This window comes from Phoca vitulina, unplaced genomic scaffold, assembly GCF_004348235.1.
Source record: "Phoca vitulina isolate PV1807 unplaced genomic scaffold, GSC_HSeal_1.0 scaffold47, whole genome shotgun sequence".
NCBI classification, from domain to species: domain Eukaryota; kingdom Metazoa; phylum Chordata; class Mammalia; order Carnivora; family Phocidae; genus Phoca; species Phoca vitulina.
The window spans coordinates 9,658,476-9,675,989 of record NW_022589750.1 but is presented as its reverse complement, the minus strand read 5'-3'; the positions used below and the strand labels follow the sequence as shown (position 1 = coordinate 9,675,989).

At 41.5% G+C, this 17,514-nt stretch overlaps 1 protein-coding gene across 12 annotated transcripts in view; it reads right to left on the bottom strand.

The window, feature by feature from the left end:
* The window catches only part of NCOR1 (nuclear receptor corepressor 1), a 156,918-nt gene that overhangs the window by 23,200 nt on the left and 116,204 nt on the right, over positions 1 to 17,514 (bottom strand). For 10 of the 12 annotated variants that reach the window (XM_032431780.1, XM_032431779.1, XM_032431789.1 and 7 more), the window contains 10 exons: positions 13,298 to 13,418; positions 13,099 to 13,200; positions 12,661 to 12,761; positions 10,287 to 10,455; positions 8,108 to 8,248; positions 6,773 to 6,856; positions 6,022 to 6,278; positions 5,305 to 5,665; positions 2,630 to 2,857; positions 248 to 457 (listed from right to left, as the gene is read on the bottom strand). In XM_032431780.1, the coding sequence (XP_032287671.1) occupies positions 248 to 457; positions 2,630 to 2,857; positions 5,305 to 5,665; positions 6,022 to 6,278; positions 6,773 to 6,856; positions 8,108 to 8,248; positions 10,287 to 10,455; positions 12,661 to 12,761; positions 13,099 to 13,200; positions 13,298 to 13,418 (1,774 nt within the window). The remainder of the gene's footprint in view (positions 1 to 247; positions 458 to 2,629; positions 2,858 to 5,304; positions 5,666 to 6,021; positions 6,279 to 6,772; positions 6,857 to 8,107; positions 8,249 to 10,286; positions 10,456 to 12,660; positions 12,762 to 13,098; positions 13,201 to 13,297; positions 13,419 to 17,514) is intronic. The other 2 variants (XM_032431782.1, XM_032431785.1) reach the window with 1 other exon arrangement.

The window sequence follows — 17,514 nt, the reverse complement described above, 5'->3', positions numbered from 1 at the left end:
CTAAAAGCACGGACAGATTACCGAGAGAGACGGCAAACTGGTAAGACAATGATTTCAGATAGTTTAGCTATGTCAGTGTTCACCAAAACACCCCGTCTTCACGCATTACTTTACCTCCGAGGGCTAAAAGCTACAGAGGCAAGGACAGGGCTGCCTCTTCTTCCATTCCATCGTTCACTCAGCAAATACTCACTGCTACTCGGTTCACCTAACACATCCTAGGAAACCCGAATGCCAAGACACGCACCCCTTGTGGCTGGGTACGGGAGGCCCAGCTGCTGCTCCCGTGGGGAGAGGCCTCTGGCCACATCTGGGCGCAGATTCACTTGCATCTGCTGTGAGGTAATGTAATCGTTGAGGATTGTCTGTCTGGTGTTCTCCATTGCATAAAGCTGGTACTGACTGGGGTACGCTGGGGTTGGGGAGAGCTGTCTCTGAAACAGGTAAGCAGCAGCTGCTGGTGGCAAGAACGAGAGAAAGGCATTTAGTTCAGTCCAGGGGAAATTCATTCACTGAACGCCACCCACAGAAAGCGGTGGGGCTCCTGCTGTCGAGCTACTATGCGCATGCGGCTTTCGTGTGGGTGGGACGTTACAGGGCGTAAGGGAGATGCATGTTAGACCCTGACACATGAGCGACATGAATACACGCATTCTGATGTCAGATGTAACGGAAAAGGGGGGAGAAACTAGACACAGTGCGAGTATGAACGTTTTCACTGGTAGAACAGGAGCTAAGAAACTTCTCAAGCAGTTGCACTTTCGATCTTTGCCACGTAACTTAATTATAATTTCACCTAAGTCTCCAAGGGCTGCGTTTGAAAATCAAATTATTTTTGTAGTACTGACCATTCAACACAACCAAACGGAAATACGTGGGAACACACTTTGTGACAAATAACCGCTTTCCTGGGGCTGAAAATGATTAGTCTATAAGCATTTCATTAATGCATGTGTTCAGAGCAGAGATTAGCGAACTTATTCTGTAAAAGGCCAGATGGTAAATATCTTCCGCTTTGTGGACCATATGGTCTGCTTCACCTACTCAACTCTGCCGCTATAGCATGAAAGCTGCCACAGACACAACACCCACAAACATGTGCCTGTGTGCTAATAAAACTTTATTTACACAAATAGGCAGCAGCAGGATTTGGCCCCCTGGCCATAGTTTGGCCATAGTTTGACAACCTGGGTTATAGCATGACATGAGTTGCTAGGAAGGGGTAGGTATGTATGGTAAAAAGGAGAAGGTAACGTCTCTCTGCTCAAAACATTTAAATTCAGCTCAAGCTCAAAAATAACAAGCATATAAAACTGCTATAAAATGAAGGACTATGAGAAGCACTACATTAAAATATACACATTCAATTTTGCCTGAAAACTTGAGTGAACTATTTTAAATATATGTTTTCCCTAGAAAAACAAATGACAAGTTTTCTGGAATGTTTTCTTCCCCTTTCTTCATCCAGAACTCCCAGCAGGGTGAGTCTGTCAGTGGACTCTGTGGGAACTTCTGCCTCAGTTTTGGGAGACAGTCCCTGAAGAACTACGTGTAGACTCCTCTGAAACCTAACGTTCTCCAGTGACCAACAATTTGATGCCATTGATATGACCTCCAAAAGATAAAATATTTTCCACAGGTACCTTGCTTCTACAATGTAAATAACCCTTAGAAATCTTGGCATATCTCCTCCCTAAGGACTATGGTAAAACACGGGTGTCCTGTGTCCCAATTTCAACTTGAAGGATGTAACAAACAAGCAAGTTAGGCCAGAGAAGAGGTACAAGCAGACAACACCCATCTGAGTAGGGCTCAGCAGGCAAGAGGAGCAGGGACGAAGACGGGGAGGACAGGGGGAAGCTGGCACACGGATGGGTCAAGTCACCACCGACGTGCTGACAGGACTCCTTTCCCTTTGCAGAACCCGCTGCCCCATGCCCACTGCAGACTGCTCTCCAGAAAACCTACAGACTCCTGCACCTCCAACAAGTATGTCTACCCACAGTCAGAGGGGTCTGTCTGTTCGAAAGTTCCCTCCAGTTGTACCTGCTACTGTAATTATGTAACTTAATGAAGTAATCTGGAGGCTGTTGAGAAAAGAATGAAAAGAATGGTTTCTCTGGAAACTAAGTTGACTGCTTTGGAAAGACTCAGTACAGAAGTTGAATCAGGTATGGACGAGACAATTTTGAAAGACTGAGAAAAAAAATCTGGAAGGATTCTGTATTTAAATTGCTTTGAAGTGGCTTTAAATTCTAGCTTCACTTAAAAAAGCAAGCCTGGAAGGAAATGTGAGTATCACTTATGTAACAAAGACAAGGGAGAAAGATTTCATCAGTAGACCCTGACCTTACATCAGAACACTGGTAAATGAATATCGACATTGTAACTTTAAATGTTTAATCTATTTTTTTTTTTTTCTCAGTTCCGTAAGGGTGCTGGTAATATTTTGTTTCTTGATTCAGAATTGGTAACATGGGGGTGTGCAGTGTGTGAGAATTCAATGAGCTGCACGCTAATGATATATGTCACAGTCTGCATATTATACTTTAATGAATAAAGAGAGTTTGAAAGGTCATACAGGTATATTATTTCTTTGCCATAAATCATCACTACCCCCTGTGCTTACCAGGATCCAGAGCCCTGTGAAACGGCATGGCGGGATCCAGATGTGTGGGAAGATGGCTCCGATAAACCTCTCCGGTGGTGCCGCCCCTATGGTGGGGATCAAAAGGGCTGTGGCTTACTCCAGGGTCCACCCCCGGTACTGGAGACTTCGCTGGTATACTTTCCCTCTGGGTAGGGGTCAGGGTTGATTTTCTTTCATGATTAGTAGACTTGCTAGAGGAAATCGTAACTGGAAAAAAAAAAAGAAAAGCCAACGCCACAACTTAAGAAAACTTGGGAAGTAAGATTATACACCTGACCCTTGAACAATGCAGGGTTTAGGGGCGTTGACCCTCCACACAGTCAAAACTCCATGCTTAACTTTTGACTCGCCCAAAACTAATAGCCTACTACTGACCAGGAAGGCTTACTGAGAACATAAACAGCCAATTAGCACATATTTTGTATGTTATATGTATTATATCCTGTATTCTTACAATAAAGTAAGCTAGAGACAAAATGTTAAGAAAATTTTAAGAGAGGGACACCTGGGTGGCTCAGCCGGTTGAGCATCCGACTCTTGATTTTAGCTCAGGTCATGATCTCAGGGTTGTGAGATCGAGCCCTGCGCTGGGCTCTGCACTCGGCGAGGAGTCTGCTTATCTCTTTCTCTCCCTCTGTCCCTTCCCCCACTCATGTGCACGCACTCTCTCTCCCTCTCTCTCTAAAAAAAAAATCTTAAAAGAAAGGGGGTGCCTGGGTGGCTCAGTCGGTTAAGCGGCTGCCTTCGGCTCAGGTCATGATCCCAGGGTCCTGGGATCGAGCCCCGCATCGGGCTCCCTGCTCAGCGGGAAGCCTGCTTCTCCCTCTCCCACTCCTCCCTGCTTGTGTTCCCTCTCTGGCTGTCTCTCTCTGTCAAATAAATAAATAAAATCTTTAAAAAAAAAAAAAACTGTAAGAGAAAAATACATTTATAGCACTGTACTGTATTTATTAAAAAAAAAAAAAATCCACATTAACTGGACCTGCACAGTTCAAACCAGTGTTGTTCAAGGGTCAACTGTATTTATCCATTTCTCACCCAACCAAATACAGACTGTATTTATATTTTTATCTGCTTCCACCAAACATTTAATATTCAATCTTGTAAAATATGCAACTGTGAAGAACTAGCAGAAGCTTCTGAGATTGAGAGATTACCACCTTGTGGATCATAGCACCAGCATTTTAGCACCTAACATTAAGATTAAACATGAAGTTCAACACTCCTCTTTAAATCCCATTATAAATGATTTTGTTTTCTGTACGACCTGAACATTCCAAATTCTTCTCGATCCCCCACGTACTCAAGTCACAACTCCCTCTCTCTGCCTGTGCCGCCCCCTCCTTGCTGCCCGCCAGTCTCTATGTGACGCTATTTTTCCCTGCCCTGGACTTCCACAAAGCCTTTCTCATGAGCTCGCCCATATCAACCACCTCCCTACCCCAGGCTCTCTTTTTTAAATGATGTGATTCAGAAGTTATTAGATCATCCCCCCAATGAACAGCATATCCCAACACTTACTGGCCATCACCCTCCACTGTTTTAACAATTGTAGTACAACACACAGAACATAAAAGGTACCATTTTAAAGGGTACGATTCAGGGGCATTAATACACTCAGTGGTGTGCACCACCTCCTCATTATTAATAGTTTGATAACATCAACTTGGCCGTGATTACACAAATCTGCCGGACAAAACCAAGCAACCATGCGGGTCTGCTGCATCGCCTTCCGAGGCCCAGTGTGCTCGAACACAGAGTGCCTTTCCCCGCAGCAGCAATTCGCCTTCAGAACCCGAGCCCGGTGCTCTGCATTCACCACCCCACCTCCCCGGCCAACACTTCCCTTCTCTCTTCCCTCCAGGCTGCTCCTCTCCCACCACACAAAACACCCTTCACCTTCCCAGCTCTCGCAGTGTCCAGCCAGGACCTTGCACGTGAGCCCGCAATAAACACGTACTGCAATAACGCTGGAGAGGATGAGTGGGGACGTTCGTATGGGCCGCAGGCGGTTTCAGGGACCACCTGGTAAAACTCAACGTCTCGGACCTTACTCACGCACCGGCCAGCAGCAGAAAGCCCGGGGAGGTGGGGCACGATACCGACAACAACAGCAACGGCAATAACAATAGTTCGCATTCTCTCCTTCCCAAGTTCTTCAAACACATGACCTCATGTGACCTTCCCAACAGTCCAGTGAGGGAAGCCTTAATACTTTTACTGACGAGGAAACTAAGGGCCTAGCAAAGTGAAGTAACTCGTCCAAGGTCATGCAGTGAGAAGAACCTTAATTCAAGTTCAGGCAGCCTTGCTCCACAACGTGAACTTTCAACTGCCACACCAGACCGCCGCTAAACAAACAACGGTCAACGCCGACTTCCAGAACACCTTGAAGGAGTAGCTGAAAAGCCACTCTCAGAATGTACTTACTCTAGAGCACTCCTGGACTCCAGCATCCTCGGCACTTGATTAAAGTAGATCTTTTACCTACGATGATCCCTACTTTTCATTTGGTAGCCTTCCATGCAGGCCCCGTGTCAAGCACCACCTGCAGATCCCGTGGCAATCCAAAGCCAACCATCTGACACCGACTTTTTACCGGAGGTGGGAAAGCGCAATCAAAACGAGCAAACAAGTTCAGAAGAGTAACATACCATCAGAAGTTCTGTTCATCATAGGCGAGCCTCTGGACATGGTGTTTTGGTAACTCACAGGGGTCCGCCGTGCACTACTGTCGTCATAAATCCCCGGGCTCAGCTGCGCTTTGGGAGCTTCGTGAAGTGTTGACCTAAGGACGGAGGGGCCAGAGCTTACCACTGATGTGTGTCGGGAACGCACTGGCTCGCCTGCTTTCACATCCTCATATTTTCCCCGTTCTACCACTTTTATGTTCTCTGGTACGATTTCCAGTGGAGGAATTCCACGGGGTAGTTTGTTAGGCCCCGTGATTAAGGATTTGACGTTGTGTTTGATGGCAGATTGACCTGAGTTGCTGTCAAACTTTATTGGTGTGCCCTAAAAGAAAAGAAACAAACATTATAGGTAGCCCGAGGCATCCGAAGATTTTTCCATCTCAGGTCAGCTCGGCTCACGGCAACAGTAATTTGCTTCGGTAATCTTTACTATCTGTGTGGGTGTGTCAATCACATGCTCACAAATCCAGAGCTGCGTACTTTCTCGAAATATACATTCCACAATACAGACACGAGAAAAATGAATACTAAAGCATACCTAAAACTTTCACATTTATTTCCAAAAGATCTGACTTCGTAAGAACTACTTATAATTATTAAGTCATGCTTCTTAAAATGCTCCATGAATATCACAGTCTGGAGTGGAACGGTTGACAAAAAGCACCCTGATGTAGTTACCTGGGAGATGGAACCTTCAATTATTGGCCTTGTGCTCTGGACCACTTCTGGAGTTTTTCGGCTTTCCTGAGTTAAAATATCTTGCCGTGGAATCTCATGAATGGAACGCCCCATTTCTTTGATGGTGGTAATGCCGTCATATGGTTTTCCTTTGGTAATGGCGCCTTCAAATGCTCGTATGGGAGGACTCTCCCTTTTAATCTGTTTGGGATATTTAAGACCGTCTTCGAAGCTGTCTGTTGTTGCTCTTGGTGTGCCTTTGAGAAAGAATTCAAGAAAACATGCTTATTAAAGTAATGCCAATGGTTGCAGAACAATGTGACTGAGCTGTACATTTAAAAATTGTTAAAATAGTAAATCCTGATACATATATTTTTCCACAATTTAGAAAAATTAATACCTTGTCATCTTGCAGTTTTTAATCAATTTTCTGTTTACAACACATCTTTAAATAAATATTCGTAAGTCGTCATTTTTTTCAGGTGGTTCAAGACTTAATACAATTAAGTCTGTTCATCACAATCAGAGAATGGTTCTTACATAATGAAGATGTCTCTATATTCAAAGATTAGGCAACTATCATCTTCATATAAACTATGTAGCTCAGAAACAGAAGAGTTAAAATCAAGACTTAAATATTTAATATTTCAAAAGGGAAAATACTTGAAAAGCAGGCTTCGTGCACTGCAAATTAATGTCAAACTACTCTGCCAATGAGGCAGTCATGAATAAAAGCCAAAACAAAGTTTACCCTGCATTATGGAACCAGACAGCACAGTCCTTTCTTTGAGGTCAGAATGAGGGCTCCCCCTGGGTAATGCTCGGCATATCAGCCCTTTCAAAACAAGAAAGCAATTCAAATTATTAAATATAAAGTGTATGCCAATTCACATATACTTTATACTGACCTTAGAGTATGTACTTTTTGATAAAAGCCCTATGGAGAAAGAGATATCATCTTAAATTTGTGAACTATTCAGAAGAATATCATGGAAAAAATAAAAGTTGGAAGTAACCAACATGACATCATTGTTCCTTTTTAAACACTCTTCTAAAGAGAAAATAGCTACAGAACACATCTATTATAAATTACATCTAAAATTCAATGCTTCTTTCTCAAGGTGAGGAGACACAAGAGGGGTTGAGAATCACCGTTTAGCTCTGAAACACACCTCTGAGAAAGGGAAAACACGAAGGATGGGTGCAGTACTTCAAAAACAGGTAAAATACATAAATGAAAACATGCAAGTCATAATGAAAGAGCTGTAAATAACCTCTTAAAATGTTTTGCTTCACATCACAATAAATTTGAATCAAGGATTGGAAATAACCACACGCAATTACCCTAAAGTAAAGGAAAGTGAGATTTTTTTTTTTTTAACACAGAGAAAATCCAGCTCTTAGAAAATTACGCAGGACTTCTAAGATTGAGGAATCCTTACCCTGTTTTTAGTATTTCACCGAGATTAACATTAAACAGTTTAGCCAGGTTAAGGCTTAAACAAAGTGAGTCATTAACAAAATAAAACCACAGGTATGATGTAGTGAAGGCTTATCGTGGTCAGCACAAGCTTGGACACCTGTCTCGAATCCTCACACTGTAACTACAATCCCTTCATTTACAGAGGATGAAACTCGCACAGCAAAATTCATCAGGAAACAGTGCAGCCCTGCTTTAACTCCCTCAAGACAAAAACAAAGTTCTCAAAATGAATTTTACATTTTTCAACTCACTTAACCCTAACAGGAATAGTCTACAAATTTTATGAGCATTCTACTAGTTACCTATGATATGACCGATCATGTTTAATTTTTACTTCCTACCACTGTCATGTACTTGATTTATATGTAGATATGAATATAAATTTAAACATATCAATAAGTTCATATTAATATAGTGTTAATTATATATTTTATGATATTATATATTATTAATATAATGACATATTAATATGTTTCATTTATACAGTAATATGAATATAAATTTCACGTAGAAATGACAGAGACTGAATACAACCTAACCCAACCATGGATATTTGCTGTACAAAATTAAATGTATCTAAATAAAGTTCTGGAAACATTTTACCCTCCAACGGTGCTGAAACAGGGGACTCCCTCATTGACAACCCTTGCTTTATATTTCCTTCCACTGATTCATAGCTTCTTTTTAAACTGATTTCATGAGCTGTTCTTGGACTCCTCGTCCCTTCTCGGGCATTTTTAATATCTGCAGAACACAAAAACAAGAATTGCTCAGACAGCGCCCAAAGCCTACTCTACAGTCAATCAGTTATCTTAAGTTTCATAGTCTATCTTAAAAAAAATAATAATATAAGAGCCAGTCAACCTACAACATACTACTGTGTAATTGATACTTACGAAATTTTTTTCATTAATTCAAATTATTTGAGTGCCAGGCATAAATAAGTTAGGCTTGCAGATAAGGTTAACAAATTAAGTGCCTTCCTTCATGAAACTTACCCAATCGTGGCGGATACCGACAAAGTACTAGGGAACTGCTGCAGAGTACAGTCAGTACTACGGAAAGAGAGGTACGATGTACTTCGAGAACGCCAGATGGAGAACCTAACACTTTTATTAAAAGGCCCCGAAAAGGCTGCCTACAGAAGTAATGTAGACTGAGAACTGAAGGATAAGGCGGAGATGCTTCAGCCACAGGTAAGGGAGGAAGAGGTGGCACAGGCACACCGACGCCAAGGCGAGACAGAGCGTGGGACAAAGAACCTGAGCTCAGTGCGTGGCCAGTGTGCCGAGCGCAGCTGGAGGCTGAGTGCACAGGAAGGCAGTGCGAGGGAGCCAAGGGAAACGTGGGAAGGGAACAGCGGGACAGGAGCAGATCGTGGAGGGCGGAGCAAGCCAAGGTAAGGGGCTTACACTGATCTTAAAGCAATGAAGAGTCAAGCAGGAAGCGATGTGTTACACTTCTGAATACGGGTTATGACTAAAGGTGGGGAGATCAGGGGCAGCTGCCCGGTTATCTGGATGAAAGACGATGGTGGCAGTGGGGCATAGAGAGAAATGGATGGATTCCAGAGAATTCAGAAAAGAGAACAGAAACAACTCAGTGACTGGATGTGGAAAGAGAACAAGTGTTAAGGATGACATCTACATTTCTGGCTTAGGCAATGTACGTTAATTTCTTCCTCCAGAAGCAAAATGTAAATCAGCATATGCCAGAAATGTTAAAACAAGAAAGGAGGAAGGAAATAAGAAAGTTACCATGTGTTTTGCATCACTGTGTGCTCACATACCTTATATCTTTGTATTCAAAGAGAAAGATAAAACATGACTAATGACTACTTAGATCACAAAACAGTTGCAAACAGGAACTCAAATCCAGTCCCTCACTTGGCTTTTTTTTTTTTTTTTTTACCATAACTGAGTCATTCTTGTAACATTAATGAGAAAATATAACCTAAGAATACAACTAAAGAAAATGCTTACACACATAAACATTAAAATAATTTAAATTAAGAATTTAAATTCAATACTCTTTCCAGGATTATCAAATTATTATCTACTCCCTATTCACCTGGGGCACCTGGGTGGCTCAGTCAGTTAAGCGTCTGCCTTTGGCTCAGGTCACGATCCCAGGGTCCTGGGATCCAGCCCCGCACTGGGCTCCCTGCTCAGCAGGGAGTCTGCTTCTCCCTCTGCGCCTCTGCCCCTCCCCGACTCGTGGTCACTCTCTTGCTTGCTCTCTCTCTCAAATAAAATCTTAAAAATAAAATAAAATAAAACAGGGGCGCCTGGGTGGCTCAGCCGTTAAGCGTCTGCCTTCGGCTCAGGTCATGATCCCAGGGTCCTGGGATCGAGCCCCGCATCAGGCTCCCTGCTCAGCCAGGAGCCTGCTTCTCCCTCTCCCGCTCCCCCTGCTTGTGTTCCCTCTCTAGCTGTCTCTCTCTCTCTGTCAAATAAATAAAATAAAATCTTTAAAAAAAAAAAAAATAAATAAAATAAAATAAAATAAAACAAAATAAAATAAAAGTGATTCTACTAAAGTTAAAGATTATTTTCTTAGGCTAAATCAACGGGCCATAGTTGAGGTTAGCTACCACTTACAGAACCACATACTGTGGGCTCTGCACTGTTCATCATTTTTCATTGACCGTCTCAGTTAAATTTTCACAAAACCTCCATGAGAAGGGAGAACGAACTCCCCCAAACACATATGTGGGGAGCCAGAGCCCATGTTTCTAGTCCCCATCACAGTACTGGCTTCGGAGAACAGACATCATACTTACTATCATAGGATAAGATGTGTCCACTTTTGCCTTCATAAATAACATGACCTTTGGATGCGGCTTCCTCTCTGCCTTTCTCAGGACTGCTCTCCTCAATGGGCATTCTAGAAATGGATCCCTTCACCAACGCCTCAGTTGGTATGCCAGCCTGTGACAGGGCTGGGGTACCCTGCCATCAAATCAAACACAAACACTCAGGTTTAGAGGAGACACGAGATACTCAGAAAACTTAACCCACCACACGGAGAGTCAGATCCATCCATATCTTCAAAGAAGAAAGGACAAAGACATGAGAGGAAACCAGACATTAAGTTTTTATAAACATAAAGAAATACTATACCTTAATCCTTGAACCCTGCCCCACAAAACTTAAAATCTGGACAGGTGTAGGAGTCAAATCAACTTTCTTCCCCACTCTGAAGTCAAACATCTTAACTCTCAGGGAAAAAAAAAAATCTGGTCTTAAATGCCAAAAATCATGCTAAGTGTAATATGTTTTTTTCAAAATGTCTAATAAAAATAAGACGATAAATTAAGTTTTAAATTTAGAACACTGCAACCTTCTTTCACATTGTGATAAGAGGAAAAAAGAACTTGCAGTTCCCAAACTGTCTGCTGTATTCGACCTCTGGTCACCAGTGGGGGAAGGGGAGACGGGACCGAGAAAACTCAGATGCCTCCATCCTGTGCTATGGATTCAGTTTAGGTCACATCCTCTGAATCTTCACCATCATTAATTTGTCCTCTTCTGGGTTACCTATGGGCACAGTTCTTTTTGACCTTTCCTTTAAGCAGTAAACCCTTCCTTCCAGAGAAATCATTCATGGAACCTACTGGGTCGAACACTTCGTAAGAGTGAGCTGCTTGGGTTGAAATGGGCATGGCAGGCCCAGATTTAGCCCACTCACACATTTGGCGCCCCCAAAACTCTCGTGAGGACAATCTGAAACCACACACTTAGAGCAGGAAGAATGACAAAAACAAAACGTTTATTTTGGCCATTCAAATGGGCTCGGCAGTAAACATCTAGGAATCCTTAACACCCACTTTGGAAGTACTCACTTCACATAGACAGACTGGTTTGAAAATAAACAGAAAAAGCGTAGCCTCACTTCATCCAGTTCATTCTGTCTTCCTACCCACAACCTGGTTAGTAGAGTGAAAATGAACAAGAAAAGATAATATGCATAAGGCATTTATTTCTCTTTTGCCTCTATTAAAGTGTTTGCTTATTTTGAAAACTAGTTTCAGGATGTATACTTTGGTCAAATGTAGATGGAGAGATGTGAAGAGTTCATATGTAACCTTCTAGGTCTCTAAGCCATATACTCCGTATACCAGGTCTTGTTAAAATGGAGACCCTGATTCATAGGTCTGAAGTGGGAACTAAAATTTCTGCATTAATCTAACAAGCTCCCAAGCGATGCTGATGCTCTGGGACACAGACTACACTTGATCAGCGAGGTCCCCGGGCAGGGTTCTCAAATGGGCACGCAGCAGAATCACTGGAGGGCGGGAAAACACAGATTGCTGGGCCCCGCCCCCACAGATGAGACTTCAGGAAATTCTGGGGTGGGGCCTGACCATTTACATGCCTAATGCTGCTGGCCTGGGAGCCACACTTTAGCCATTGGCCTAGGGGACAAGGACAAAAGACAAGGAAGAAGAATAAAACAGGAAACTTGTGACCGGTTCAATGTGCAAAAGCACAGGATTCTGTTTACAATGATTTCCCAAAAGAGAATTTTCCTTTCCCAGATCGACAATAATAAAGAGGCTACAGACTGTTACACTTCCAAGTGAAATTAACATCTAACTGAGGAAAAGAAAGACCTTGTCTTAATCAAAACTGGCAATATATTGAGCCTGAAATTGGAAGAAGATTCTTGACTTCTGGCGCTTCTATCAACGTCACCTGTATCTCCCAGTTTAGCACGAGACCCTAGCCAGGTGCCTTACATGCCAGGACTGCAGACATTCTTTTTCACAAGGGGCAAAAGTGAGCAAATAATTTATACTGATTTTCTTCTCTGTTTCTATTTGAGCTGAACACATGGTAAAAGCTTTGCCAGGAAGACACTAGGAGCTGCATCAATCAGAACTTGTTTCTTCTGCCAATTTGCAAATCATTAACCTTTTCAAATGACCCACAGACTAGATAATATAGCTGGTGGTCAAAATGATCACATTAATGTCTTTCTGCAGACAGTTTACGGATCTGGGTTTATTACCATTGAGACCCAGTCCCATAATCCAGAACAACGAGCAACTTAACCCCAGAACTATACTGCTGGAACAGCTAGAGCTCTTGAGACTTGACTTCCAGTTTTCTCATTAGCTACTGTCCAGTGTATCAGGAATGATCACAACTAACCTGAGTGATCGAGCCCCGCAAGGACGGGATGCCTTCCACGGAAATTTTGCTGGCTGGCGTTCCCCGAGTTATACTTCCTTCTTGAATGGCTCCTGTGGTACCTGAATGAAACCAAAATGATTAGCATATTACACCTTCTACCACTGCAAACACACAAAACTCAGCCCCCACTTAGAAGAGGGGTAAGAGAAGGAAACAGCAGTACAAAAAGAATAGTGGTGTTTTACTGAAATCTACTTTTAAAATAATATTGTAATTATTAAAAAGGATTGCTGAAATATGGAATTTCAAAGTTTTTAATTATTTTTATACAGAAGGAAAAATTTAGAATGTAAAGGCTCTAACTTAAAAACCCAACATTAAAACGTATTAGTGACTTACTTTAATACATTTATTGGGAACAAAAGTTTAATATTTCTGCCAAACAGCGTATTTTACCTCTGACCACTCCTTCGTGCTGTGCCCTGACCAATAAACCTTCAGGCTGTGAGTTTTGGCTTCGGGGAGAAAATTCTTCCTGCTTGATGTAGGGCACAGTAGCTATGGACCAAAGCGAGAGAAATAAGTAGAGATCAAGGCTGAATTACTGCCCGTGATGCTGCAAGCGCAGGAATGTTTTGAGTATTTACTCACTGACCTGATTTGGCAGATTCCTGTTGCCGCGGCAGTCCGAGAGAGATAGAGCCGACTGAGGGCTTAGCTGCTTCTTGAGTGTAGGAAGTCTGATTATGAGAAGTCAAATAAGTGCCCGGTGTTCCCTAAAAATAATTTTAAAGGACTAAAATAACATTGTCTTCTCACAAGGTCAACAACAAATTTAATGTTCATGTTTCTGTTTATAAGAATTTACACCCCCACTGCCCCAAATTAAGAACAAGTACTTGCAAAGCAAGAAAATCTTTATATAGATTGCTTATATTAAAAATATTTAAAAAAAATTTTTTTAAAGATTTTATTTATTTATTTGACAGAGAGACACAGCGAGAGAGGGAACACAAGCAGGGGGAGCGGCAGAGGGAGAGGGAGAAGCAGGCTCCCCCCTAAGCAGGGAGCCCGATGCGGGGCTGGATCCCAGGACCCTGGGATCATGACCTGAGCCGAAGGCAGATGCTGAACATTACTGAGCCACCCAGGCGCCCCACATTAAAAATATTTTTAAAGGGAGCAAGATATGTCTTCTGAAATCACCATAAATTTCATATAACTATTATTTATTGTTAACAAATTACATAAATAAAGCACTTAACAGTACACTCAAAATGTAAGCTACTATTATTAACAATATTTATTCCTCTTAAAATTGTTATAGGATAGGGACATCAGTGAAAACAGCAGAGTAAGGACTTCTGAAAACGCTCTTCCATAAAGGCAACCAGAAAACCAGCAAAAATTGTAAGAATCAACCTTTCCATTTGGAAATTAACCAAAGGCTTGTGGAAATCTGGGTGCATTTATTCAAGAAGACTGGCAATATCTAGGTAAGAAGAGTGAGCTTTGTGGCATTTGAACTTGCTCTATTTCCTCTCCCATATGCTCCCCACTAAGCTCACTGGTAGCCTTGAAAATCAACAAAGGAAAGTATGAAAACGATGTTTCCCCAAAGAATATCAACAAAAAGAAAAAAAAAAAAAGAAAAGAACTGTGAAGAAATTCTGAAGTTGAAAAGTACAAAAATTAGAGGAAAACAAAAAAACAAACTCTCAGCCAAAAAGAATATAAGGAAGCCTCTTCAATCTTTAGAAAAGACACCTATGAAAAGTCTATAGTTGGGGTGCCTGGGTGGCTCAGTCATTAAGCGTCTGCCTTCAGCTCAGGTCATGATCCCAGGGTCCTGGGATCGAGCCCCACATTGGGCTCCTCGCTCAGCAGGGAGCCTGCTTTTCCCTCTCCCAATGCCCCTGCTTGTGTTCACTCTCTGGCTGTCTCTCTCTCTGTCAAATAAATAAAAATAAAATCTTAAAAAAAAGTTTATAGTTAACATACCTACCAGTTAAATACTGAATGCCTCCCTCCTAAAATGGGCAACAAGGAAAGCATATCCTCTTCACCACTTCTTGAGTGACTCAGTCGATTAAACATCTGACTCTTGATTTCAGCTCAGGTCATGATCTCAGGGTTGTGGGATCAAGCCCCACATTGGGCTGATTGAGCCCCATATCAGGTGCCTAGCTCCTCCGTCAGCAGGGAGCCTACTTAAGATTTGCTCTCTCCCTCTCCCCACTTCCTCCCTGCTCTCTCTCTCAAATAAATAAATAAATAAATCTTTAAAAAAAAAAATTGTACTAAAAGTTCTACCCTAGTCAGTTCAATAAAACAAGAAAAAGAAAAGGCACTAGGGGGGCGCCTGGGTGGCTCAGTCGTTAAGCGTCTGCCTTCGGCTCAGGTCATGATCCCAGGGTCCTGGGATCGAGCCCTGCATAGGGTTCCCTGCTCGGCGGGAAGCCTGCTTCTCCCTCTCCCCCTACCCCTGCTTGTGTTCCCTCTCTCGCCGTGTCTCTGTCAAATAAATAAAATCTTAAAAAAAAAAAAGAAAGAAAGAAAAGGCACTAGGACTGGAAAGGAAGAAGTAAAACTATCTTGATTTGCATATGATGCGCTCACATAGAAAATCCTAAGAAATTCACTCTCCCTCCAAAAAAAAAAAAAAAAAAAAAAAAAAAACCCAACAAAACAAATAAGAAGCAAATAAGTAATGTTGCAGGAGATAAAGATTTAAAAAATCAACTTTTTCTATATACCTGTAGAACTGGAAAATGAAATTTTGAAAAATATTTATAAAAACATAAAATACATTACAAATCATCAAATTAACTGAAAATAAATCTAACAAAACCTCTACAGTGAAAACTATGAAATACTGTTGAGAAATTAAAGACATAAATTAATGGAAATATGGATTAGAAGACTCAACATTCTTTTTTTTTTTTTTTTTTAAGATTTTATTTATTTATTTGACAGAGAGACAGAGAGCACAGCAGGGGGAGTGGGGGAGGGAGAAGCAGGCTCCCCAGTGAGCAGGGAGCCCAATGCGGGACTCGAACACAGGACTCCAGGACCACGACCTAAGCTGAAGGTAGATGCTTAACCACTGAGCCACCCAGGCGCCCGAAGATTCAACATTCTTAAGATCTTCATTTCTAACCCAAAATAATCTATAAATTTAATGCAATCCTTTACCATAATCCCAGGAGAATTTTTGTTAGAAACTGACATTTATAATTTATATGGAAATGCCAAAGTCATAGAAGAGCCAAAGCAATCTTGAAAAATAAAAGCCCTTAAAGGACCCCTACCACATGATTTCAAGACTTACCATAAAGCTACAATAATCACAACTGTGATGCTGATAAAAGTATGGGCAAGTAGATCAACTGAACAGAACAGAAAGTCCAGAAATAGACCAAACATAGAGCCAAATCATTTCTGACAAAGGCACTAAAGTGATCATATTGGAGAAAGAAAAGACTTTTTAACCGGTGTTCCTGGAACTGCAAATCCAAAAGGATAACTGAATGCTGATCCTGACCGCACGTTGCACATAAAAATTAATTTCACGTGGATCACAGACCTAAATGTAAAAGCCCAAACTATAAAGCTTTCAGAAGAAAACGCAAGAATATTTCCACAAGCATGAAACAAAGATTTCTTAGAGAAAAAGAATTAACCATAGGAGAAAAAAAAATTTGTATAAGGACTTCATCAAAATTTAAAATTTCTGCTCATCAAAACACAGCAGTAACAAAACACACAAGCCACAAAAAAGAGAAAATATTTTAATATATAACAGAGACCTTTCATCCATAATAAAGAACTTCTACAATCTACTAACCAAAAAAACCCCAATAAAAACAGATAATAAGACAGTCACTTCGCAATCAGACGTATAAATGACCAATAAGCATACAAAAAAGTGCTCAGCATCATCTGCTGCCAGGGAAATGCAAACTAAATGCCACAATGAAATATGACTAAAATAAAAAAGATGGCCAAGAGCAAATGAAGCAAAATGAAGGCTTACACACTGTGGGTAGCAGTAGACCCACTCTGGGAAATTATAAAGTAAAACACACATATATCTAGCAATTCCTCCCTCAGGGGATTGATTACACAAGAGAAATGAAAACAAATGTCTATAAAGAGCCAGTACAAGAATGTACATATCAGCTTTATTCACCACAGCCAAAAACTAGAAATAGCTCAGGATGAATCCCTAAAACCATTATGTTAAGTTAAAGAAGACGGACACAGAAGGGTACACACTGTATGAGTTCATTTATATGAAGTTCTAGAAAAGGCAAAACTAATCTGTGCTAATAGGAAGCAAACCAGTGGTTGCTTCAGGCACAAGGGGCTAAGAAAACCTTCGGAGGTGATGAAATGGTTCTATAACCTGACAGGAGAGTGGCTGCTGCTGATCGTGCACATTGGTCAAAACTTTTCAACCATTAAGATAAGGCCATATTAAAAAATATATATACGTATATATATACAGGTATGTATACAATAATGCACTGGGGGGGGGGGAAAGATATAGTGGCCAAAGTCAGAATGAACTGGGGCTTATCAATCATGTACAATGTAATATTTAGAGCCTTCACAATAGTCCACACATATTTTGGTACTTGAAAAGATTCCTCTTCCATCTTCGCTACACTAAACCTCAGGGCACAAAAGTGCCTTTCCTAAGTCAAACCAGACGGTGTGCTGCGGCCACTCACTTTGGGCACCTAACTCACACAAACTTCCTGTGTGTGGCACAGAGTACGATGACTGCCGTATTTTCTGGTCACCGTCTCTTCACATACAGACAAACTTGTATTTATTAAGACTCGGACAAATTAGGGACAGAAAAGG